We start from the raw sequence: 26,578 nt of genomic DNA on the forward strand, positions 1-26,578 counted from the left end.
CTGGGACGACACTTCCAGTTCAGAGCCCTCCCTTTCGGGTTGGCTACTGCTCCGCGGACCTTTTCCAAAGTAATGGTGGTCATCGCGGCCTTCCTATGAAAGGAAGGGGTACAAGTCCATCCTTATCTGGACGACTGGTTGATCCGAGCCCCCTCTTATGCAGAGTGCGGCAAAGCTGTGGACCGGGTAGTTGCTCTTTTGAGCTCCCTGGGATAGATCATCAACTGGGAGAAGAGCCAGCTGCGCCCGACTCAGTCCCTGGAGTACCTGGGAGTTCGATTCGACACCCAAGTGGGCAGAGTGTTCCTGCCAGACAATCGGATTGTCAAACTTCAGGCTCAGGTGGACCAGTTCCTAGTAGCCTCTCCCCTTCGGGCTTGGGACTATGTGCAGCTGTTGGGCTCTATGACGGCCACGATGGAAGTTGTGCCCTGGGCCAGGGCTCATATGAGACCGCTTCAACACTCTTTGCTGCAGCGCTGGACTCCGATGTCGGAGGATTATGCTGTGCGCCTTCCCTTGGACCCAGCAGTGCGCAAGGCGCTGAGCTGGTGGATGCAGACAGACAAGTTGTCTGCGGGAATGCCTCTGGTGACCCAGAGTGGATTGTCGTCACGACGGACGCCTCGTTGTCGGGCTGGGGAGCCCACTGCTTGGGAAGGACAGCGCAGGGGCTCTGGTCTCCTGCAGAGGCAAAGTGGTCTATCAACCTCCTGGAACTCAGAGCCATTCGGTTGGCGCTTTTGGAGTTCATCCCGGTACTGGTGTTGAAGCCTGTACGGGTCCTGTCGGACAATGCCACGGCTGTGGCCTATGTCAACCGCCAGGGAGGTACCAAGAGCGCCCCTCTAGCCAAGGAGGCTATGAATCTTTGCCAGTGGGCGGAAGTGAACCTGGAGCAGCTTTCAGCGGCCCACATTGCCGGAGTCATGAATGTCAAGGCGGACTTTCTCAGTCGCCATACCTTGGAGCCCGGAGAGTGGCAGCTATCTGCTCAGGCGTTCTTGGACATCACGAAGCGCTGGGGCCAGCCGAGCCTAGATCTGATGGCGTCATCGGCCAATTGCCAAGTGCCGCGCTTTTTCAGCAGAGGACGGGACCCTCGATCCCTGGGAGTAGATGCTCTTCTCCAACAGTGGCCGACACAAGAGCTTCTCTATGTGTTCCCGCCCTGGCCCATGTTGGGCAGGGTGCTAGACCGGGTGGCAAAGCATCCCGGCAGGGTAATCCTGGTGGGTCCGGATTGGCCCAGGCGTCCCTGGTATGCGGACGATCAGGCTCTCAGTCGACGATCCTCTGCGGCTGTCAGTGGAGCAGGGCCTGTTACATCAGGGTCCCGTGGTGATGGAGGATCCCTCCCCCTTTGGTCTTACGGCCTGGCTATTGAGCGGCAGCGTCTGAGGAAGAAGGGCTTCTCAGACAAGGTCATCGCCACTATGCTGAGAGCGAGGAAGCGCTCTACTACTGCTTACGCCAGGGTTTGGCGTATCTTTGCAGCGTGGTGTGAAGCAGGCTCCCTTTCTCCCTTCACTGCTCCAATTTCTTCAGTGTTGGCGTTCCTGCAAGAAGGTCTGGAGAAAGGCCTGTCGCTCAGTTCCCTTAAAGTCCAGGTAGCGGCTCTGGCTTGCTTCAGGGGCCGCCTGAAGGGTGCTTCCCTGGCTTCGCAGCCAGATGTGGTGCGCTTTCTCAAGGGAGTTAATCACCTGCGCCCTCCTCTGCACTCAGTGGTGCCTGCGTGGAATCTCAACCTGGTACTAAGAGCATTGCAGAAGCCGCCTTTTGAACCCTTGTCGAGGGCATCTCTGAAAGACCTGACGTTGAAAGCAGTCTTTTTGGTGGCTATCACTTCAGCCAGAAGAGTTTCCGAGCTCCAGGCGCTCTCATGTCGAGAGCCTTTTCTGCAGTTCACTGAGGCAGGAGTGACTATTCGCACAGTGCCTTCCTTCCTGCCCAAGATTGTTTCTCGCTTCCATGTGAATCAGCAGCTCTGTCTCCTTCCTTTCGTAGGGAGGACTACCCAGAGGAGTACTCTGCTCTTAAATATCTGGATGTGAGACGAGTCATCATCAGATACTTGGAAGTGACCAATGATTTCCGGAAATCGGATCATCTGTTTGTCCTGTTTGCAGGTCCTCGTAAGGGTCTGCAGGCTGCTAAGCCTACAGTGGCAAGATGGGTCAAGGAAGCCATTGCAGCGGCTTATGTGGCCGCGGGGAAGGTGCCGCCTATCCAGCTGAAGGCTCACTCCACGAGAGCTCAGGCGGCCTCGATGGCAGAGGCCGGATCCGTCTCCTTGGAAGAGATATGCAAGGCGGCAACTTGGGCTTCGGCTCATACATTCTCCAAGCATTACCGTTTGACTGTGGCTGCACGGGCGGAGGCCCGGTTTGGAGCTTCAGTGTTGAGGTCAGGGATTTCAATGTCCCGCCCTGGGTGAGTACTGCTTCGGTACATCCCACCAGTCTATGGATTGATCAGCTTGATGATATGGAAGGTAAAATTATGTATAATCATACCTGATAATTTTCTTTCCATTAATCATAGCTGATCAATCCATAGCCCCTCCCAGATATCTGTACTGTTTTTATTCTGGTTGCATTTCAGGTTCAAGTTTAGTCTTCAGTTACTTCAGAAAGACTTCATGTTCAAGTTTTTTCACTTGGATTCTTCAAGAGTTAAGACGAGTTTGTGTTACAGTGAGCTGCTGCATTCCTCTCCCCTCCGTTTTACGGGGCTGGATTGAGACTTAAAATTCTGCCGGCACTCCCTCCCGCTTCGTGCGGCTGTAGGGCAGCTTTGTACCCCTCCCGCTTCAGCGGTGTTAGGGTCAGTCAGCTCCTCCCACGGTTGCGGTTGCAGGATAAGCCAGATCCCCCCGCATCGGCGGGTGTGGTGTCCCTCCCCCGCTCCGCGGGGATGAGCTGGACGGATTCCCCTCCCCCACTTGTGTGGGGATGAGCTGGGTTAATTCCCCTCCCCCGTTTCGGCGGTGGTGAGCTGGGCAGAGTGTCCCTTCGTGGGTGTAATTCTCTAAGTGCTGAGTCCTGCGGATGGAGCTTTGATATCGACATACTGAGGAGTTTCCGGCAGCACATGACCACATATAGGGAGGCAAAAGTTTGCTCTCTATCTCCACCTGCTGGTAGATGGACACAACCCACCAGTCTATGGATTGATCAGCTATGATTAATGGAAAGAAAATTATCAGGTATGATTATACATAATTTTACCATTTTGTTTGCAGCACATTGAGCTCTGAGGATTTCAGTATCCAAGATCCTTCCCCTGCTTTTCTGATCTCTTGTTAGTTTTATTCTACCCTTCGTGCATCCCTTCACATTCCTCCACTTTCAGTTTCAGCTGCCATTTAGACATCCAGGGCCGATGGTCAGCTGGCAGCATAGCTGGAAATTCAATGCCAGGTTATGTCCGGGCTCTGGTGTTGAATTTCCGGGTATATGGAGCCAGCGATATTCAGAACTGGATAAAGATAGGACTGACTTTTATGTGGCCAGTTAACTACTGAAAATCGGCCCTCAACCGGCTAAGTGTCAACCTTGCCCCAGAAAGCGCTTAAAATAGCCGGTTTTGACTTTGACACTACCCGGTTATTTTCAGTGTCACTTTCTGGTTACCTCAGACAGGCATTGTTTTAAATATTGGGCCCCCAGTCCCCTGGTATCACACAGTCCACTTGCAATTCCTTACAACCGGCTTGTGATTTAAGTAATTTTGTGTGATCATTAAATTTGATAGCCTTACTTGTTCTCTTGTCTAGGTCATTTAGAAATGTGTTTAGAAATAAACTCATGGGTTCACTCGAAATCCCTGTGTTACTCCACTATTTACTTTTCTCCATTTCTTGCAGAACCTGGCGGAGTATCAGAAAAAATTAGATGCAAAAACAGTGGAGGGAAGCAAGTTATGTGAGAAGAATAAGCAACTCGAACCTCAGCTTGAAGAGATGCAAAGGGCAAAGGATACACCAATACAGGTCAGAAAGCCGATCCAGAGCTCAGAGCTGGGTACCAGGCCATAGCTCATGCTGTAAGGATCGAGCAGAAACGGTGCTTAATGCCTACAAATTAGTTTGCACAATTTTGGAATAATACAGTTTTTTGAACACAGAATTTTCAAAAGTTAATACAGACATTTGAAACAAGGAGATGACTTGACTTCTTGGCTCAGTTACTACCTGATACCAATATGGTTAACTGAGCTGCAAGTCACTGGCCAAGACAAATGGAATAAAATTCCTGTACTCATTTCTGCTAGAAGACACCCATATCACCAAACAGCAGAGCCAAATCACAAGCCACAAAACGAACTGGAAAACAAGATACCAACCAATTGCAGGGAACCAAAATTGAATAATACATAAAATGGACACAAAACCCAGAAAAATACACAATACACAGACAACTGGAAAACATACAGTGCATCAGAACCAAAAACAACACATATGTTCCAATACCGATAGGTTACATAAATGTCAGATCAGTAGTTAAACATTATCAGAGACTGGATTGAAAATGCTAGGGTTTCTATTCATAACAGAAACATGGCTGCACCACAGAGATGACCCAGCTATCCTCAACATATGCCCTCCAGAATATAAAATCATACATATCAACAGAACCAAAAAGAAAGGAGGAGGGGTCGCCTTAATATACAAAGCCTTCTTCACAGTAAAACCAATTGCTGAACATAAATCCCCAACCATTGAAATCCTAGCATGCAAAATCATATGAAACACTATCCAGCCCATTATACTGTATACTCTTCTACTGCCCCCCAGAAAACTGGGCAAATGCTCAAGATAACTTCATGGATTTCATATCAAACACAAGCACAAATTTCATGGATCTCCTCCTCCTCCTCCTAGGAGACATCAATGTACACATAGAAAGTCAACAGGATACCAATACCAGAAATCTAATCACCTTCCTAAACCAATGGAACTTCAAAACACCCCAAGCTACATCATCATTCCACATAAAAGGCCATCAACTAGATAAATGGGAAGAAGTGATATGGTCAGACCATAGTAAACTCACGTTCACCCTCCAGTGGAAGAAAATGGTAAGAAAAGTGAACAAAGAACAACGCACAACTTCACAACTAGAGGGAAGCTGGACAACAACAACTTCTGGCTAACAGCACAGAATAAACAAACCGACATAACACCCAACACCATTCACTTCATGAGAAACTGGGATGAACTAAGCAAAAACACACTGGATAAAATAGCACCACTTAAAACGAAAACAAGAAGCAAGAAACAATCATGCCCCTGGTTCAAGGATGAGTTAATAGAAATTAAACTCTGCAGGAAACTGGAAAGAAGCTGGTCCAAAAACAAAACAACTGAACAAAAGCACATGGCGAAAAGCACTAAGAACGGATAAACAGAACATAAAGCGAGCAAAAGCAGAATATTACAACAAATAAACGGAACAACATGAAAAAAATATACGAACTCATGAACAACCTACTATACACTCAAAACCTACTAACCTCAAATGAAATTCCACCAACAGTGAGTGAGCTCGTACAATACTTTCAGCAAAAAATAGTGAAAATAAGTTCAACTCTCGATGAACCGCAAACATCCCTTACAGAATTCTTATACAAGCGTGAAACAGAAAATGATCATTTCAAAGCAGACAGAATATGGTCCTCCCTAAAATACCCACAGCCAGTTCAGTCTAAATAATGCTAACAAAGTATGCACATGCTAACTGTATACTAGACAACTGCAATAACTATATGATGAGGGATTCTCCAGACTGGTTTATCAAGCAAGACACGGAACATATAGAATACATGCTTTTGAATGGTCATGTCCCCTTGGATAAGGGCAACATTATACTCACCTCAATCCCGAAAAATGCCATGAAAAATATCAATTACATCACAAACTACAGACCAGTGGCCTCCATACCACTTTTGACCAAAACGATGGAGAATATAGTAGCACAGCAACTAACGGAATACATGCCACAATTCTCAATACTCCACAGCTCCCAATGAGGATTCAGACTCTACAGCACAGAGACAGTCATAACCACGCTCATAACAAAATTCAGAAGACTGATAAGCCAAGGTCAGAGCATACTGTTACTACAGTTTGATATGTTGAGCGCTTTTGATGTAGTAGACCACTCAACATTTATAATCCTGTTAGACAACGTGGAAATTAGTGGTACAGCGGCAGCCTGGATGAGTGCTTTTTAAGGACCAGAACCTATACAGTAAAAATGTCCAACCAGTTTTCTACCTCATGAAACCCAGGATGTAGAGTACCACAGAGCTCCTCCATATCATCAATAATGTTTAACGTCATGATGGCACCACTTGGAAAGAAACTGGAGAAAATGGGATTCAATCCATATATCTATGCTGATGATGTCACAATCTGTATACCATTCAAGAAAAATACCACAGAGATATCAGATAAGGCAAAAGAAGGTATTGACCTCATGGAAGAATGGGCCAAAGTTTTCAAACTTAAACTAAATTGAGATAAAACCAAAATACTGGTTCTATCTAGCCCACACAATCCCACACCAAACTCTAACAATCGACCAAACAAAATAACCCATTGAACCACAACTAAAAATATTAGGAATCATTCTTGCCAAACACCTATCTCTCGAAAATCAGGTCTCAGCAGTGACAGCAAAGAGCTTTAAAACCTTATGAAACTAGGAAGGATCAGAGACTATTTCCCCCAAAAAAACATTGTCTCATAGTCCAATCTCTGATATTACCACAACTAGACTGTTGCAATGCAGCAAATGTAGGATATAAGTACATATGAGTACATAAGTATTGCCATACTGGGACAGACCAAAGGTCCATCAAGCCCAGCATCCTGTTTCCAACAGTGGCCAATCCAGGTCACAAATACCTGGCAAGATCCCAAAAAAGTACAAAACATTTTATACTGCTTATCCCAGAAATAGTGGATTTTCCCCAAGTCAATTTAATAATGGTCTATGGACTTTTCATTTAGGAAGCCACCCAAACGTTTTTTTTAAAGTCTGCTAAGCTAACCGCCTTTACCACATTCTCTGGCAATGAATTCCAGAATTTAATTACACATTGAGTGAAGAAAAATTTTCTCCGATTCGTTTTAAATTTATTACTTTGTAGCTTCATCACATGCCCCCTAGTCCTAGTATTTTTGGAAAGTGTAAACAGATGCTTCACGTCCACCCGTTCCACTCCACTCATTATTTTATAGACCTCTATCATATCTCCCCTCAGTCGTCTTTTCTCCAAGCTGAAGAGCCCCAGCCACTTTAGCCTTTCCTCATAGGGAAGTCGTCCCATCCCCTTTATCATTTTCGTGGCCCTTCTCTGTACCTTTTCTAATTCCACTATATCTTTTTTGAGATGCGGCGACCAAATTGAACACAATATTTGAGGTGCGGTCGCACCATGGAGCGATACAAGGGCATTATAACATCCTCATTTTTGTTTTCCATTCCTTTCCTAATAATACCTAACATTCTATTTTCTTCCTTAGCCGCAGCAGCACACTGAGCAGAAGGTTTCAACGTATCATCAATGACGACACCTAGATCCCTTTCTTGGTCGGTGACTCCTAACATGGAACCTTGCATGATGTAGCTATAATTCGGGTTCCTCTTTTCCAAACATGCTGAAATCATTGCAGACCATCCAAAACACGGTAGCAAGACAAATATTCAAAATGTCAAAATACGACAGAGTAACCCCACTGCTTGCAACTCTACACTGGCTCCAAATTAAGGCTAGACTATTCTTTAAGACTAGCACTGTAATTTTCAAAATATTATTTGTCATGGCTCCCAACTACATGCTAGACCTGATTGAACTATCTCCAAGAAATGCAAACCCAGCAGGAGCTACTTACTACTCCACCTATCCAACTTCAGCAACACCATCTACACGGCTGGATTCAATTACGTGGGCTCTAAATGGTGGAACTCAATCTCCAAGGACATAAGAAGCTTCAACAACATTGGTGGGGGTGTTGGCGGGCGTGGATAACCCATATCTTAGGCACATTTTGACTGTATGGGAGGAGTTTCAGAGGAAGTGGGGACAGGGAGAGGTGGTCTCCACTAGGGCGGGGATAAGATGGGAGCCAAAGTTCGGGGCCGGGAAGGATAATCGGGTTTTTGTGCGATGGGATCACTTGGGCCTTTCGAGTTTTCGAGATGTGTTCCAAGGGGCCCAGATTAAGAGCTTTGAGGAATTGAGGTTACAATATGGACTCCCCGAAGGAGATCGTTTTTCTTACTTACAGATTAAGTATTTTATGGGAGCAATGGGATGGAGGGGGGGCAGCCCTCAGGATAAGGACAGCTTGGAGAATTTATGGGGTATATTACGGGGGGTGCCTAGATCCATCTCGGTGCTATACAAATTTATGAGAGGCAGTGACCCTGCCCCCTTTCGCTTCAAGGGAGCATGGGAATCAGACTTAAATTGCTGCTTCAATGATCAGGAATGGGAGAGGATATGTGGGGAGGTTCAAAAGGCCTCCACGTGCGCTCTAGTGCAAGAGAATGCATACAAGGTGCTATCGAGGTGGTATTACATTCCTGAGAGAATTAGGGGTATGTACCCTAATGCTTCTGACCGATGCTGGAGATGTGGTAAAGACAAGGGCTCATTTCTGCACATTTGGTGGTCCTGCCCCTGGTTGATACCGTTTTGGGAGGCGGTGATGAAAGCATTGGTAAGAATGTTTGGAGATTCCATGGTGTGTAGTCCACGGGTGTGCTTGCTGGGGATGTATAGTGACAGTGACTCATGGGAACGGAGGAAAATGTTACATTGGGGTCTGGCGGCAGCAAAATGCCTGATAGCTCGGAAGTGGCGAGTTACTGGCCCTCCTTCCTTGGGGGATTGGAAAGCAAAATTAGAACAACTCATAGCTATGGAGCGCTTAACGGCATACCATAGAGATGGGGAGCCACGGCACAAGAGAGGATGGTCTAGACTGCAAGAATGGGTGGGGACAATCAAACTTTGATAGGAACGGGTGGTAGTTGGGGAGGGGGAGAGGAAGGGAGGGAGGGGGCGGTAGGGAAGGGAGGAACGGAAGAGGAGGGCTAGAGGGGGAAGTGAGGCAATTATATGCTTGAACAAATTTAAGGGGGTAGGACAGAGCTGAGGGTGTAGACCCTTGTTTATAGTGATTGGGAGTTGATAGTTCAATTTTCATCATAAGGGTGACTGGGTTGTTGTTTTGTTCTTTTCTGTTACAGGGATGTCCAGTATTTTAGGACAACTTGGCATTATCTGTATTGTATTGAATGTTGAATATTGTAAGTTGCTTCATTAATAAAAATATTTAAAGTGGAAAAAAAAAGAAGCATCAACAACTATCTCCAGTTTAGAAAAGGACTAAAAACTTATCTATTCAGAAAGACTATGGTTAACTTCATATGTCAAAAAGCACCATGTAATCGAATACTAACACTGTAATCCCTTCCGATTAATGTAAGCCACATTGAATCGAAACTTGTTTTTGGATAATTGTGAGATATAAGAATAGATAAATTCAATAAAAGTAAGAAAAAAATTACCCCCATAGAATAAAGCACTCAAGCTGACAAGGTGGAGGAGGGGAGACGAAAAGATAAAGAAGAATTTGTTGAATTTAACTTAAGAAATCAACAGAACCACTATCGGCCATCCATTTATTAATTACCTCCCATCTTATCCTTCAAGATGGTGGTAAAGTCCCCATATTAGACCATCCCTGAAGAAATTTCTTCAAATGCTTTAGGAGGAAGAGTGATGCATTTGCAAAAGCACCTTTGTTTACCCGTTTCAATTCCCTGCACCTCCAGGAAGGGAAAAACATGAATAGAAAAGGCTGTGGAAACAAAATCTTCTGTAAAGAATTCCCCCAAGGACTAAACTATTATAATTATTATTTATTGCATTTGTATCCCACATTTTCCCACCTTTTTGCGGGCTCAGTGTGGCTTACAATACATTATGAGTGATGGAAGTACAATTTGTTACTTTTTGCAGTTTGTTTTCACCAGATTTTGGGGGGAATTGTTTTTTCTTTCTCTCCTAGCTCAGTTCATAAGAAAGCTGCAGTGAGACTTGTGGGTCTCTGACCACTGGAGTTTTAATTCTGATTCTTCTCATTTCTATTTAGAGTCCATCAGCAACAGCCAGTGAACGAAAGGAGGCATTGGATCAGCAGATGCAGACAGTGACCGCCCAGGGCAGGAAAGTCTCTGCTCTGGAAAAAATTCTGTCTGAGAAGGAGCTGGAAGTATTGCGCCTTCGAGAGGCAGTGGCCTCCTTGAGCAGAGAGAAGGAAGCCCAGGCTTCAGCCCTGGAAACCCTAAAACAAGAGCACAGCCGCAAGCTGCTTCAGCTCCAGGAGGAAAACCAGCAGGAGAAGGTAGGGTCTCCCTGCTTCCAACTTTCTTCTCCTCCTGGCAGAGCTCTTCTGTACCCGCAGCTCCTCAAGGCACACACAAACTAATCGTGCATCATTTCTTGGGCTTGTAGGGGCATCAGATGACGCAGCAGATGGAGGAGCTGAACAGCGCCTTACAGCAAGAATTTCAGCAGGTGGGTATCGCTGGCATAGTCTGGGCTCACTTTGAGCTGATTGTGGTCTTATTAGACACTACCTCAGTTCTCACCCTTTACAAAGAAAAAGATTTGTTCTTGCAGTGTACACACATCAAATGGCAAATCATCCAACTGCGTAGCTGTCTTATATTCTAGAAGGCAAATCTTTCTTTTCATTTTACTTTATGTGCCGTGTGTCAACCACTGACTTAATGCTTCACCTCTAGGTGCCTCTTGTACAGGTTTTCCCTTACGCCTAGTGAGACACCATGTGATAGGGTGTGTAGGGGGTCAGTTGTCAACAACTCGACATGTGTTTGTTTAGATTGTTTCTAAATGTTACTTTAAAACTTCAATACATTTCAACTTAGGGAAAACATTTTATAAAAGGGCCACTAGGCTGTGAATCACATAGGTGTATATTTTGTGCCTAGTTTATTTTATTTTTTGTTACATTTGTACCCTGCGCTTTCCCACTCATGGCAGGCTCAATGCGGCTTACATGGGGCAATGGAGGGTTAAGTGACTTGCCCAGAGTCACAAGGAGCTGCCTGTGCCTGAAGTGGGAATCCAACTAAGTTCCCCAGGACCAAAGTCCACCACCCTAACCACGACTCCACTGTTGCTACTATTTGAGATTCTACATGGAATGTTGCTATTCCACTAGCAACATTCCATGTAGAAGGCTGCGCAGGCTTCTGTTTCTGTGAGTCTGATGTACGTGCAGGACGTCAGACTCACAGAAGCAGAAGCCTGCGCGGCCACATTGGTGATCTGCAAGGGCCGACTTCTACATGGAATGTTGCTACTATTGGAGATTCTACGTGGAATGTTTCTACTATTAGAGACTCACAGGACGTCAGACTCACAGAAACAGAAGCCTGCACAGCCTTCTACATGGAATGTTGCTAGTGGAATAGCAACATTCCATGTAGAATCTCCAATAGTATCTATTTTATTTTTGTTACATTTGTACCCCGTGCTTTCCCACTCATGGCAGGCTCAATGCGGCTTACATGGGGCAATGGAGGGTTAAGTGACTTGCTCAGAGTCACAAGGAGCTGCCTGTGCCTGAAGTGGGAATTGAACTCAGTTCCTCAGTTCCCCAGGCCCAAAGTCCACCACCCTAACCACTAGGCCACTCCTCCACTGTTGCTACTATTTGAGATTCTACATGGAATGTTGCTATTCCACTAGCAACATTCCATGTAGAAGTCGGCCCTTGCAGATCACCAATGTGGCCGCGCAGGCTTCTGCTTCTGTGAGTCAGTGACTCACAGAAACAGAAGCCTGCGCAGCCTTCTACATGGAATGTTGCTAGTGGAATAGCAACATTCCATGTAGAATCTCCAACAGTAGCAACATTCCACGTAGAATCTCCAATAGTATCTATTTTATTTTTGTTACATTTGTGCTTTCCCACTCATGGCAGGCTCAATGCGGCTTACATGGGGCAATGGAGGGTTAAGTGACTTGCCCAGAGTCACAAGGAGCTGCCTGTGCCTGAAGTGGGAATCAAAATCAGTTCCTCAGTTCCACAGGACCAGAGTCCACCACCCTAACCGCTAGGCCACTCCTCCACTCCAACATAGTAACATAGTAGATGAGGGCAGATAAAGACCTATACGGTCCATCCAGACTAAGGTATGATTTGATACTACATACTTATACTTGATTTGGATTTGTCCTTGTCATTTTCGGGGCACAGACCATAGAAATATGCCCAGCACTGGCCTTGTTCTCCACCTACTGAAAGAAGTTTTCATCGAAGCCCCATCCAAGTCTTTCCAGTCATGATCAGGGCACAGACCATAAAAGTCTGCCCAGCACTGGCTTTGCCCTATAATTACTGCTGTTGCCATTGAATCATCACTAAGCTTCTTTTGTTCGTGTCTTCCATACAGGATTCCTTTGTCTTTATCCCACGCATCTTTGAATTCCGTAACTGTTTTCATCTCCACGGGAGGGCATTCCAGGTATCTACCACCCCCTCTGTGACATTATTTCTGAGTCAGCCCCCCTGCAACCTCAATTCATGTCCTCTAGTTTTACCATTTTCCCGTCTCTGGTAGATTAATACCTTTCAAATATGTGAATGTCTATATCAAATCACCCCTGTCTCTCCTTTCCTCCAGGTCCTCATACGTCTTGTGTTGTAAACCCCATACCATTTTCATCACTTTTCTCTGAACTGCTTCGTCTTTTTACATCCTTAGCAAGATATGGCCTCCAAAACTGAACACAGTACTCCACGTGGGGTTTCCCCAATGACTTGTGCAGGGGCATCAATACCTCCTTTCTTCTGCTGGTTTTATCCGTCTCTATGCAGCCTAGCATCCTTCTAGCCATGACCACCACCTTGAGATCCTCAGACACTGTCACCCTAAGGTCACTCTTGTGAGCTGTGTTTATCAATCTCTCCTATCTGGTACATCTCCTTTTGATTTCTGCACCCAAAGTGTATCATTCTGCTCTTCTTGGCTTTAAATGTTAAATCAAAACATATGATCAAGTAAAACACAAGACAGACAAGCATTCACGCACTGCTGCCTCTATTGCCGACCTATCTGCCAGAACCAGGGGTAAGTAGCAGCTCGCAGCTCCCATTGATTCGTGGCCAGGGACATCAGCCTCCTGCAAGCCTGTTTCTGTGTGTGGGAATGGCCACCATTTTGCCCACTTGACTTCAGTGGGAGTATGTATGTGCAGGAGATGCTTGGCGGTCTTCATGTTGAGCCTTCAGAAATGTTGCCAAGAAGGTCGTGACTCCTCTTTTACTCACCTTATTTCCCGATGTTCAGCTTCCAAGATGGCTTCTGTCTGTCTTTCCTGTGTGCTCACTTCCTGTGTGTTCCAAGCCTCTCTTTGGTGTCAGTGTGTTCCGTGCTCCTGTCCTGCAGTAGGTGACATCATCAGTGAGAGTCTTTATAAGGAAGTGGTGTACTTGCATTCAGGGCCTTTGTATTGCCAAGGGTCGTCAGGTTAGTCAGTGTGCTGTTGCACGGTTTACCTAGGGTTAACATATGTCCGGATTTCCTCGGACATGTCCTCTTTTTGAGGACATGTCCGGGGGGTTTTGGCCGCCCGCCCGTTTGTCTGAATTTCTGGGCGGGCGGACGAGTGGCGCCGTGGGTCTTCCCTTCCCTTACTTACTATCTGCCCTGCGCCGCCCTTGGGGGTTTAAATCTTTAATTTACCTCCGTCCCAGCGGCGGCCGCGTCATTTCAAAGCCCTGCCCGTCTTTATTCTTCCTTCGTGACGTGAGTTTGTTCCACAGAGTCCCGCCTTCTGACATTATTTCCTCGAGGGCGGAACTCTGAGGGAACGAACTCACAAAGAATGCGAAAAGGGCGGGACAGGGGTGGGACATGTGTCCTCTTTTTAAGAGGACAAAATATGGTAACCCTAGGTTTACCTAGCCTTGTACTGTGGGCTCTTGCCCTTCTGCTTTGCCTTGCTCTTGTCTGTGGGCTTCCAGTCCTTCTGTTTTGCCTTGTACACTGTCTGTGTTCCTGTTTGTAGCTGCCTGCAGCCTTCAGCCTTGATTCTTGTGTCTGTACCTACGTGTCCCTGTTTGTGGCGGCTTGTCAGCCTTCAGTCTTGGTTCTGTTCTGTTGCCTGTGTGTGGAGCTCTGGTCTGTCATTCTGAGTGTCTGCAGTAGCCAGCATTGTCCCTAATTAGCTCTCTGCTGTGCAGGTGGTCTGCTCTTGTTCTACCCTGTCTGCTTTTAGCTTTCTTCCCTCTGGTACCCCTGCTTCTGCCCAGCTTGTGTGTATATCCTGAACCCTGCTTCTGCCCAGCTTGTGTGTACATCCTGAACCCTGCTCCTGCCCAGCTTGTGTGTACATCCTGAACCCTGCTCCTGCCCAGCTTGTGTGTACATCCTGAACCCTGCTCCTGCCCAGCTTGTGTGTATATCCTGAACCCTGCTCCTGCCCAGCTTGTGTGTATATCCTGAACCCTTGCTCCTGCCAAGCCTTTATGTACGCCCTGTCTGCCTAGTCTGTCTTTGAATCCTGATCCAGTCCAACTCCATCCTGTAAGTCCTGCAGGCCGCCCGCAACTAGGGGCTCAATCTCTGGGGAACGGTGGTCAGAGTGGGTGAAACCCGGAGCTGCCCCAGTCCTGATTGCCTCCTGTTATCCCAGTCCTGTGGTTCCAGCATTGTCTGCCTACAGCTGCAGTTCCAGTCCTGTCAATGTGGCCAAGTCCATTCCAAGATTCCAGCTCCGGCTTTGCTTGTTTGCCCAGTCCTGGCTGGGGGTTTCTGCCTGCTGCTGCCACTCCTTGACAGCAGCCTAAGGGCTCACGTTCTAGTGACTGTATGTTTTGAACCTGAGATCGTGACAGGCATTTATCTTGTAGCCCCTGACACAGCCCTGCTGGGTGAAACACGGCCTGTGTTGGGCTGATTTGATTATTTGGTTTTCGTTCAATAAATTTGTTTTTCTTCTACTGATCTGCTTTGTTGTTTTTCCATAAAACATATAGGGACAGGCTCAGGAACCTCAACATGTATCCGCTGGCAGAGAGGAGGGAGAGAGGCGATATCTCAGGGACATTAATGTACTGGAAGAGAGCATTTTTCAAATGAAGGAAAACTCTGGAATGAGGGGGCATACAATAAACTTATGAGGAAATAGGCTTAGGAGGAATCTAAGAAAGTATTCGTTCATGGAAAGGGTGGTGGAAGTGTGGAATGGCCTCCCAGTAGAGGTTGTGGAGACCAGGACTGTATCAGAATTTAAGAAACGTGGGACAAGCATGTGGGATCCCTTAGAAAAAGGAAGAGTTGGTGATTACGGAGGATGGGCAGACTGGATGGGCTATTTGGCCTTTATCTGCCGTCATGTTTCTAAGCAATTCCTGGCCACAGTTCTTCCATACATACATTCAGTGATTTCCCTCAGCCTCTCTACAGGAAATGTTCTTGATAGTTGGAAGGCAGCCATTATTCACCCAAAAATCAAAGATACCACTCACTCCATTAGCAATCCGGCAAACTTTCACTTCATAGCCAATGTTGAATTTATTGCAAAAATTACAGAATCCATAGTCCTTCTACAGATCACCGAATTTACCCCCAAATCAGACCATCTTTTGCCCACTTGACAGTACTGAAACAGCCCTATTAGCCATTACCACCTACATCTATTACCACCTAGACAAACTACGATGCATCCTTTTGTCATTACACCTATCAGCAGCATTCGATCTAGTTCAATCCTACTTCACCAGTTATACCAAATTGGACTTGGATATTATCCATGACTGATTTTCCTCTTACTTACAGTACACTTTGAAAACTCTGCCTCTGACTCTTTCTTACCTGCCTCAGGTGAGAGAAAGTGCCACAAGGGTCAATCCTAGCCCCCCCCCCCCCCCTGTTATTCAGCATATTCCTGGCACTACTATTAACCTTAGCACAATCACTGGGTCTCGCCATGTTTGTTTACACTGATATTCATCGGCTGACTGTCTAAGTTATAGCGGCCAAACATAGACCTGCTACTTACGCAGGTCTATCTGGCCTCTAAATTTAAGGTAACTGGCTGTGTCAAGCAAGATAGCCACTGAGTGGTCTAGTCATCAACTGGGATTTTCAGTGGGAGATAGTTGGTTATCTCCCGCTGAATATTGGTGCACATCCAGCTTGAGGATATTTAACTGGCTAGGTGCCATTCCTTTGAATATGGGCTGGGATATAAGCCTCCAGGAGTGAAATCCCCAGCCATGTGGCAGTTATCTGATAGGCTGAGAGAGCTATTCTCAAGGGAATTGGGCAGAATCAAGCTGAACAGAGCTTTGAAAAATGTGGTCTGAGCAACTCTTCTTTCAGTTTGCAGAGACTGTGGAGCAGCTAAAAGCCCACGCATTGAAAGAACAGGCCACCTCCTTTAAGAAGGAAATAGACAGACTGCTAGAATCGCTGAAGGTGAGTATTTGTTATGGAGAGGAGGAGGAGAAGGCTGAGTAAGGACCACGCAAAATGCTTGTTAGAATTTCTTTGCTATAGGATTTTTGTCTAAAATATTTACCTTAACACTGTGCAGGGACATTGGGAATGTGCCCCTAGACTGAACCTCCAGCACCTCTTCCACTACATCTCATCTAGGCACCAAGCTGGCCTGACACGGCCTAGCTCCTGAGATCCTAAAGGAATCGAAGGCCAAGGTGGTAGAAAAGTTATGGAAGTAAACCGCTGCCGATGGCCACAATCTGTCTACAGACTTCAGTGCCAAAAGTCATGTTTACTCCTTAAACATACAACGTACCAGAACATTTTCATGATCTGTGACCAAGATGTACCAAACATGGTGCACTGTGGTAAAGCAGTTTTATTGCAACTGTTTGTATAGGGGAAGACAGTATATTGGGAGAGAAAATATGAAAGGTAATTCTAGAAACTTGGATCCACGTTTGCACACCTCTGGCATGTGTAAACAGAGAGTAAAATAGTCAGGAAATTGAGCAGACACACAAAAATGATGTTTCAGCATGGCAGCGATTGGTATGTGCTAAAGCAGTTCAATCTTCTATTGCTTATATATCAATTGTAGCACCTAAAATGTTCGCATATTCATTGCTCTGTTCAAGAGGAGCCATTTTAAATAAACATGGAAATTAGAGAATATATACATTGCAGTTAAAATTGTGTCTGTTTTGTCAAAGTTCACTTATTTTGGTATAGAGAGCTTTGGTGAATTTAAAATCTGTAACATATAAGGGGGGGGGGCTCCCAGTTACACGGGTAACTTATTTGTGTCCTTGCCACATCTAGGTGCTGCAGTTACACTGGGTCTCTTTAAATGTTAGGCAGGCTGATATCGGGTTTAGAAAAGGCTCCCAACACATATCCACGGGGCCCGGTTGTAGAATTAGATCCATAGAGAAAGAGGCACAGAAAGATGCAGAGAAATTGTGCGAGAAAGGACATGTAAGACTGATGGAGCAAGAGAGCTTGAGAGAGTAAAATGGTAAGAAAGAGACAAGGACAAATCAAACTCGGGTATACATATAAAGTATCACATAACATGTAAAGTGAGCTGGGCAGACCGGATGGACCGTACAGGTCTTTATCTGTCGTCATTTACTATGTTACTATGTAAAGAAGAGGGACTGCCAGTGGGTTATTAGGTGAAATCTTATAATGCATTTTACTTCTCTGGTCAGGCAAAAGATGCTGAAATAACAGAACTGTCAGAGCAAATGCGGCTGCAGAAAGATGCCATTAAGCATCTGGCTGGAGAGCTGAAGCAGGAGGCCAAGGAGAAGGTGAGAAAATGAGAGCCCCTGTGTCTGATGTCTTTAGTGCACAGCAGTGATAAACACTAAACAGCACAGAAGGTGCTGTAAAGATGAATGCTTTGTCTAGGTTTTTATATCTTTTTCATTTGTTATCCTAGCACTGCCTAAATGTTTTCTCCCTATGCTCCAAGATTGTGGGCTAATAACAAACCTCATTTTTCTCGGAAAATCTTCTTTCATGATCGGAAGATGGGAGGCTTGGGAGTGCCTAATTTTGAATTGTACTGTAAAGCAGTGCAGGCGAGGGGGCAGTTGAATGGTTTCAGAACCACCGCTATAAGCTTTGGATATCTATTGCGATACCTACCTACAAAGCACAGTTCTTTGGGAGCAGACATTACACATCTGGGATGCTGAGTCCTCCTGATTTTCAGGTTATTTTTCTTTCAGGAAGAAATTGAACACCTACCTTTTTAAAGAATTCTTGAAGGAGTCATTAGATTACTCCTTTCCGTTTTAACCCCCCTTTTGGGCCTGGTCTCTCTTTCAGTGGTAGGAGCAGGGTTTGGATAGATGAGAGCAGCTGATTGAGGATTCTGTCTTGCTTTCCTTTGAGGGTTTGAGGCGAGATTATCAGCTGCCCTCACTCATCATTTTTCTTACATTCAACTGGTGCACTGTTTAACCAGCAGGCACATGAAACCGAAGCTAGTAGGTGAACCCACGTGCTTGGAAGACTTGGCAAGGATTGCCAATTTACTAAACACCTGATTGCAGTGCTTTATAGATATTTACGGCTTTTAAACCACTAGACATGTGACATAGACAGAAGTGAGAAGAGGCCCAGGAAAAGGATCTAGGTGTCATCGTTCATGGTATGTTGAAACCTTCTGCTCTGTTTGCAGAAGCAGCTAAGAAAGCATATAATGTTAGGAATTTTTAGGAAAGGAATGGAAAGCAAAAATGAGAATATTAAAATGCCTTTGTATTGCTCCATGATGCGACCACACCTCAAATACTGTGTGCTAGAGAATGACATGGGGACCCACGGTAACCGCAGGGACGGGAGCAGAGCCTGTGGGGCGAGGACTGAGACAGAGTCCATGGGGACGAGGGCAAACTTTGTCCCCATGTCATTCTCTACTTTGAAGGCTGTTATTGGACACTTATTTATGTTCGAGTGATGCAGACGACCACGTTTTCATTTTTTGGAAAAAACAAGCAAAAGTATTGCCACAACTGGCAAAATTTGCACGGGGGTGGGGGTGGGGGGGTGGGGGGGTCCTGTGCATTCCTGCTACCAGCACATCATCTGAGAAGACATTTGCTATCGCAGAAAGGACTGTGGAAGGTCGGAAAACTAGACTCAATCCTGAGACTGTTTATGACTTATGATTTTGTAATTTGTGGATCAATAATAACAGTGCTTCATGGGCATATTTCTCCCCCATTAGGACATACAGAGCGGGTTATATTTGTACTCCTGTACATTTTAACAGGGTGGATTACGGTTCCTTGGGGTAGTAGAAGTTGATAGGGGAGGGGGTTATTATAGTTGCTCTTTATTGTTGTTGTTTATAAATCACAAATAGAAAACAGTTCTACAGAATATTGTTCCTTTTTATACTTTAATGCAAAGATTTAAATATAAGATCATAAGTGTTCAGGGCTTCCACAGATGAGGACAGAACCTGCGGGGACCCACCCTCTGGCATCTGTCTGTCAGTTTCTAACCTAGTTCACCCATTTGGGTCCTAACTTCAGCCTGTCAAGTATATTGCAGAACCTCCTATGAGGAACTGTGTCAGGCTTTGCTGAAATTCAAGTAGACTACATCTAGCACTTGTCCTCAATCTATTAACATAAGTACATAAGAATAGCCACACTGGGTCAGACCAATGGTCCATCTAACTCAGTGGCCACAAGTACCTTTCAGAAACACGAATAGTAGCAACATTCCATGCCACCAATTCTAGGACAAGCAGTGGCTTCCTCATGTCTGTCTCAATAGCAGACTATGGGCTTTTCCTCCAGGAACTTGTCCAAACCTTTTTAAAACCCAGATATGCTAACCGGCAAAGAGTTCCAGAGCTTAACAATTCTTTGAGTGAAACAATATTTCCTCCTATTTGTTTTAAAAGTGTTTCCATGTAACTTCTTCGAGTGTCCCCTGGTCTTTGTACTTTTTGAATGTGAAAAATTGATTCACCTCCACCCACTCCACACCACTCAGGATTTTGTAGACCTCAATCATATCTCCCCTCATCTGTCTCTTTTCCAAGCTGAGTTCCTTCCCCTTAATCATTTGGTTGCTTTTTTTAAAAATCTTTTCTAATTCTACTGTATCTTTTTAAAGATACAGCTACCAGAACTGAACGCAATGCTCAAAGTGAACGATACAGAGTCATTATAGTATTCTCTGTCTTATTTACCATCCCTTTCCTAATAATTCCTAGCATCCTGTTTGCTTTTTTGCCTACTACCACACACTGGGCAGAAGATTTCAGCATATTGTCTACAATGATACCTAGATCTTTTAATGAGTGTTGACTCCTAAAGTGAACCCTAGCATCAGGTAACTAGGATTCTGATTATACTTCCAAAAATGCATCGTGTTCCATTTGTCTATTTTAAATTTCATCTGCCATTTGGATGCCTGGTCTTACTGCAATTTTTCACAATCCGCATGTGTTTTGACAACTTTGAATAGTTTTGTGTCATGTGCAAATTTAATCACCTTACTTGTAGTTCCAATTTCCAGATCACTCATTATAATACTGTTGCCCAGTTTGCCAGCTTTCCTCATTTCTGTCAACATTATTTCATCTGACTGTTCATTCTTTCTCAGTGGATGGTAGTACAGCCCTACCAGTATGCTCCTTCCCTTCACACATGGAATTTCTATCCATAATGATTCCACACTATCTGTTTCATGTAGAATGTTTATTTTGTTTGATTTAATTCCCTCGTTAACATATAGCACAGCACCCCCCCCCCCTCCAATTTGATCCACTCTATCATTCCGATATAATTTGTACCCTTCTAACACAGTGTCCCATTGATTGTCGTCCTTCCGCCAGGTCTCTGAGATGCCTGATATATCTACCTCTTTATTTAGTGCTATATATGCCAACTCTCCCGTCTTATTTTTTAGGCGTCTAGCATTTGTATATAGATATTTTCCGTGCATCTACAAGCTGCTTAGAAGTTGACGGGGATAATTTGCATCATTTACTCTGTTCTCACATTAAACAATCATGGCATTCTTTCACCATTATGAAACCTCTCTATGGGGATTCCCTAAAGATCCTGTTCCGATAGTATCCTTCAAGGATACTCCATACCGAGCCATGCACTCCTGAGTGACTGTGTGATTTTTCCCCCTATTCTAGTTTAAAAGCTGCTCTATCTCCTTTTTAAATGTTAGTGCCAGCAGCCTAGTTCCGTCCTGGTTAAGGTGGAGCCCATCCTTTTGGAAAAGCTTCCCCCTGCTCTAGAATGTTGCTCAGTTCCTAACAAATTTAAATCCCTCATCCCTGCACCATTGTCTCAACTACGTATTGAGACTTTGGAGCTCTACCTGCCTTTTGGATCATGCGTGTGGAATGGGGAGCATCTCTGAAAATGTGACCCTGGAGGATCTGGATTTCAGCTTCCTATCTAGGAGCCTAAATATGGCTTCCTGAATCACCCTCCCACATTTTCTTAAGTCATTTCAAGAAGGTCTGGACAACTTCCTATTATTGAGTACTGCACCGGCATTGGGAGCCTCGGTCAACATGGCTGCTCTTAGACCTATTGACACTGGGAGCAGTAGTGCATCAAGTGGGTCTCCACCTGTCTCAATGCCTACTGCTGTGCAGGGCCCCTGGGACTGCCCTGTGTCTGACCCAACCCTGAGGCGGCGTGAGGATTCAAGATCGGCACCGAGAGCCTCAATGCCAAGCTTCAGGCGAAGACCAAGAAGCATCAGCATTGGTCATCCTTGACACATGGTGCCGAGAGTTCCGGGACGTCGAGGGATTTGGCACCCGAGAAGCGTCAGCGCTGGGAGGACCGTACCCCCTCCATTCAAGAGATGCTGGTGTGTCTTTCTCCCAGCAGCAAGGACCGTGTTCCCGTCTCTAAACCACCTGTTCTGCAGCCTGTCTTTCCTGGTGTCGGCCTTTGGTGAACGCATCCAGGCCTTGCTTCCCAAGCTGTTGGATGGCCTCTTGCAATGATGTGCATTGGGGGTGCTTGTGCCTACCCTACCACCCGTTGCGGGCCCGCTTGGCCCTCAGCCTGCGGTGCAGCCTCTGATGCTGGTGTCGCAAGCAGCTCCGGTGTTGACTGCCACCCCTCGATGTCGGTGAAGGAAGCTTCGCCGGAGTCTAGGTGGGAACCGACTCCTCGATGATCTTCTCCAGGACATTGTTTCTCTAAGTTGAGGCAAGCTTGGTCTCAGCCCTTCCATGAGGAGTTTTTGACTGACACCAATGAGGAGCGCTCATGGGAGTCAGAGGAGGATCCATGTTACTTCTCGAAGAATGAGTTCTATGGCATCCCCTCTGAACCCTCCCCTTCTCTTGAAAGGAGAAAATCCCCTCTGCAGAGCCTTTCTTTTCCCTCTTTTGTGAAGGAAATGGTTGAGGTCATTCCATTTCCTTTAGAGGTGGAGGACGAGCCCAGGGCCAAGATACTTGAGGTCCAGGACTATGAGTCTCTTCCTAGGGAAGCTGTGACTGTCCCTCTCCATGAGGTACTCCAGGAAGTTCTCGTTCGAAATTTGGAGTCCCCTCTGTCGGTCACTGTCCTGCCCATGAAGATTGACACTATGTACCGGATCCACAGCACACCTGGATTTGATAAGCCCCAGTTGCCTCATCATTCCATGGTGGTGGAATCCACCCTCAAAAGAGCCTGGAGTTCTAGAGACTATGCTTTGGCATCCCCAGGCAGAGAAGTTAGGACCTTGGACTCTTTTGGGAGGAAGGTATTTCAGGCCTCTGTGCTCGTGTCCCATATATAATCCTACCAGCTCTTCACGAGTGTCTACTTGCGGGACTCGGTTCACAAGTTGCTAGACTTGGCTGACTCTCTCCCACCACAGCAGGCCGAGTCGGTACACCAGTTGGTCAAGCAGCAGAAGATGTGTCATAAGTTCTTGGCCAGGGTGCCTACAACATTTTTGATGTGGCATCCAGGATCTTTGCCCAAAGTATAGCAATGCGCAGACTCTCATGGCTGCGTGTTTTTGACTTGGAACTAGCGGTTCAGCAGAGATTGGTGGATGCCCTATGCCAGGGTGATAACCATTTTGGAGAGAAGGTTGAGGAGGTCGCTGACCAAATCAAGAAGCATACTGATACCATATCTTCTCTCTCCTGTCGGGCACCTTCTGCGTCAGCCTCCTCATCTAGGAGGTCTTTTGGCAAGTTGAGGAGGGGTGCCTACTATTCTGAGGCATAGGTATGCCACCTCCTCTCGCCAGCCTGCTCAGGCTCAGCCCCAGCACATTCTTCCTGTCAACAGCATGTGCCTAAGGCCCCTGCTTCTCCCCAATCAAAGCCTGGGACTGCGGGCAGTGCACTTCACTCTGCTAGCATTTCTCCCACTCGTGGCAGGGAAGCTGGTTCGAGTCCTCTCAGACAACATGACAGCAGTGGCATACATTGAGCAGCAGTGCGGCACTAGCACTTGAGGTGTAATTACTGGTCAGTTGGGCATACTGGTCACGTGCAGCAGCTGTCAGCAGCGCACATTGCGAGGACCCAGATCGTGCACACAGATTATTTGAGCAGACATCTCCTGGAACCGAGAGAACAGGAGCTCTCGGGTCAGCATTTTGGTTGATAGAAGCCAAGTGGGGGACACCGGGTTTGGATCTCATAGTGACCCATCTCAATGCCAAAGCCCCACGGTTTTTCATCAGAAAGCGGGATCACGGGTTGAAAGGTATATATGCCCCGATCCAGCCGTGGCCAAGTACTCTACTGCTTTGTCTTCCCTCCTTAGCCCAGGCTGGGCAGGGTGCTGCAACGGACTCTCCGCCATCCAGGTCAGGTGATTCTGGTGGCGCCCGATTGGCCACGGAGGCCATGGTATGTGGACCTGGTTCAGTTACAAGTAGATGAACCTCTTCGGTTGTCTCTCTCTCCTGGCCTCCTAATGCAAGGCCCGATTCAGATAGAGGATCCCTTCCATTATGGTCTGACAGCTTGGCTGTTCAGTGGGCAGTTGAGGAAGAAAGGGTATGCTCTGGACATCATCGCTACGCTGTTACAGTAGAAGAAGCGTTCAACCTCAGTGGCTTATGCGCGGGTGTGGAGGCTTTTTGAGTCGTGCTGTGAAGAGTGGGCATTAGACCAGCTTCATTCTTCCCTTCCCCAAATTTTAGCCTTCCTGCAGGTCAGCTTGGAGAAAGGTTTGGCTTACAATTCTCTGTGGGTACAAGTGGCAGCTTTGGCCTATTACAAGGGTGGATTCTTGGTTCTTTGTTGGCCTCTCATCCGGATGTCGTCTGTTTTGTGAAGGATGTGTGTTGGGTGCGCCCACCCTTATGGCCGCATGCCTGGAATGGAATCTCAATCTGGTTCTGTGGGCACTTCAGAAGGCTCTTTGAAGAATTTGATCCTTAAATCATTTTTTCTGGTGGCTATATCATCAGTGCAAAGAGAATCCATGTGTGTGGAGAACTCAAAAGTTCTCACGGAGTAACTCAACAAGAGAAGAAAAGTGGGAACAAAGAACCATGGATTCCAGAGACTGGAGCACACAATATCTTGGTAAAAACAGTGTTTAAAACAAATGGTCTTTTTAAAGACCATCTCGGATCCTGTTTTGGATCTTATGACTTTCTTCTATAATGTTTTTTAATCCGTACTTGTACACAGACTACACACAGACCCTGCTGTGGCTGTTAGCGTTTGTCCATTGATTTGTGAATGCCCTTTGGCCAATTTGGTTACACAACAGCCTCTTGAGTGGGTATCTCCCGACTGCTTTGAATACAAAGTGTTGTCTGAGGAACCGTTGCATGACCCCTGATGAAGGCGTTTTGTGGCGCCGAAACACGGACTGTGTCGGGGCACCCTTTATCAGCAACAATAAAGTATTTCTTCACAATATCTCCAGTGTTGGAATTGCCTTTTTTGGTCAGCCCCTACTTCTTCTTGCTTGGACTGCTTGGGTACATCCCACTAGTCACTGGATTCATCTGCTGCTAACGCTAAGGAATGTAAAATTATGTCTTACTGGATAATTTTCTTTCCTTTAGACACAGCAGATGAATCCAGAGGCCCTCCCTTAGTTCTCTGCGCTGTTGGGTTTTGTTGTTGGTGCATTTGCTGTTCTTTCTTCACAACAAGATTTCAATGGATATTGGTTACTGTGAGTAAGGAGAATTTGGTGGCACCTGTTTCCTTTGTTTTCCTTCTGCTATGTTAGGAGAAATACTGACTAGCCAGATGCTATCCGTCTCATGAGACATAGTAGATGACGGCAGAAAAAGACCTGCACGGTCCATCCAGTCTGCCCAACAAGATAAACTCACATGTGCTACTTTTTGTGTATACCTTACCTTGATTTGTACCTGTCCTTTTCCGGGCACAGACCGTATAAGTCTGCCCAGCACTATCCCCGCCTCCCAACCACCAGCCCCGCCTCCCACCACCGGTTCTGGCACAGATCGTATAAGTCTGCCCAGCACTATCCCCGCCTCCAAACCACCAGTCCCGCCTCCCACCACCGGCTCTGGCACAGACCGTATAAGTCTGCCCAGCATCATCTCCGTCTCCTGCCACCGGCTTTGCCACCCAATCTCGTCTAAGCTCCTTAGGATCCATTCCTTCTGAGCAGGATTCCTTTATGTTTATCCCACGCAGTTCAGTTCAGTGTTCTGTATCTCCACCTGCTGGTAGATGGTCACAACCCACTAGTTGCTGGATTCATCTGCTGTGTCTAAAGAAAAGAAAATTATCCGGTAAGACATAATTTTATGTTACTTGATAAGGGAAACAAATCATACATGCACCAAGAATATGGTGTATGGCGCACAAATACATGTGATATTACCTTCAGGGATGCAGCATTTTCCAGTATACTGGAGAAGCTCCCCTGTGCAATGTCAGCACAGGCAGGACAGTGTCTTCTGTAGAGCAGCACCACACAAACCTGTTTTTAATGCAATGAACTTCTCCCATATCTTCCTTTTTACCAGGTTCAGAATGCATTGCTCCAAGAACAGAGGAAGTGGGAAATGGAGAAGAAAAAAGCGCTCCAGATGCAGCACGAAATGCTGGAAACGGAGAAGCATGAAGTTGCCTCTGACCTGAAGGAAGTGCTGGAGCGAGAAAAGAAAAAGTCTTTGGCTTTGCAAAATAAATCAGTGGAGCTCCAAAGAGTGAGTATCAGCTCCTTCATGCCTTTCTGGCTGCAGGTCACTAGTTTCAGAAGTATCTGTGGAGGTAGTGAGCCACTCATATTTGGTGTATGCTGGTAGATCCTGGACAATTACACAAGAGAATTGCTAGAACTGTATACATTGCTATCCAAAATATTCTCAGAGGCCCTCATTAAATGGATAAATAGCTTCATCACCACCAGAACCTATCAAGTCAAATCAACCTCATCTTTATCATCCGCATGGTCCTCACAATGCGGAGTCCCCCAAGGATCGCCTTTATCCCCAATCCTCTTCGATCTTCTGATGATTCCTCTGGCCAAATCCTTATCCAAAGCCGATCT

General features: G+C 46.0%; 1 protein-coding gene across 1 annotated transcript in view; it reads left to right on the forward strand.

The window, feature by feature from the left end:
* LOC115479877 overlaps positions 1 to 26,578 on the forward strand; it is a 91,873-nt gene that overhangs the window by 33,603 nt on the left and 31,692 nt on the right. Inside the window, exons 6-11 of the mRNA XM_030218176.1 lie at positions 3,869 to 3,994; positions 10,175 to 10,426; positions 10,537 to 10,599; positions 16,443 to 16,538; positions 17,777 to 17,878; positions 26,052 to 26,234. Of these exons, the coding sequence (XP_030074036.1) occupies positions 3,869 to 3,994; positions 10,175 to 10,426; positions 10,537 to 10,599; positions 16,443 to 16,538; positions 17,777 to 17,878; positions 26,052 to 26,234 (822 nt within the window). The remainder of the gene's footprint in view (positions 1 to 3,868; positions 3,995 to 10,174; positions 10,427 to 10,536; positions 10,600 to 16,442; positions 16,539 to 17,776; positions 17,879 to 26,051; positions 26,235 to 26,578) is intronic.

The sequence above is a fragment of the Microcaecilia unicolor genome, chromosome 11 (genome assembly GCF_901765095.1).
Source record: "Microcaecilia unicolor chromosome 11, aMicUni1.1, whole genome shotgun sequence".
Taxonomy (NCBI): Eukaryota; Metazoa; Chordata; class Amphibia; order Gymnophiona; family Siphonopidae; genus Microcaecilia; species Microcaecilia unicolor.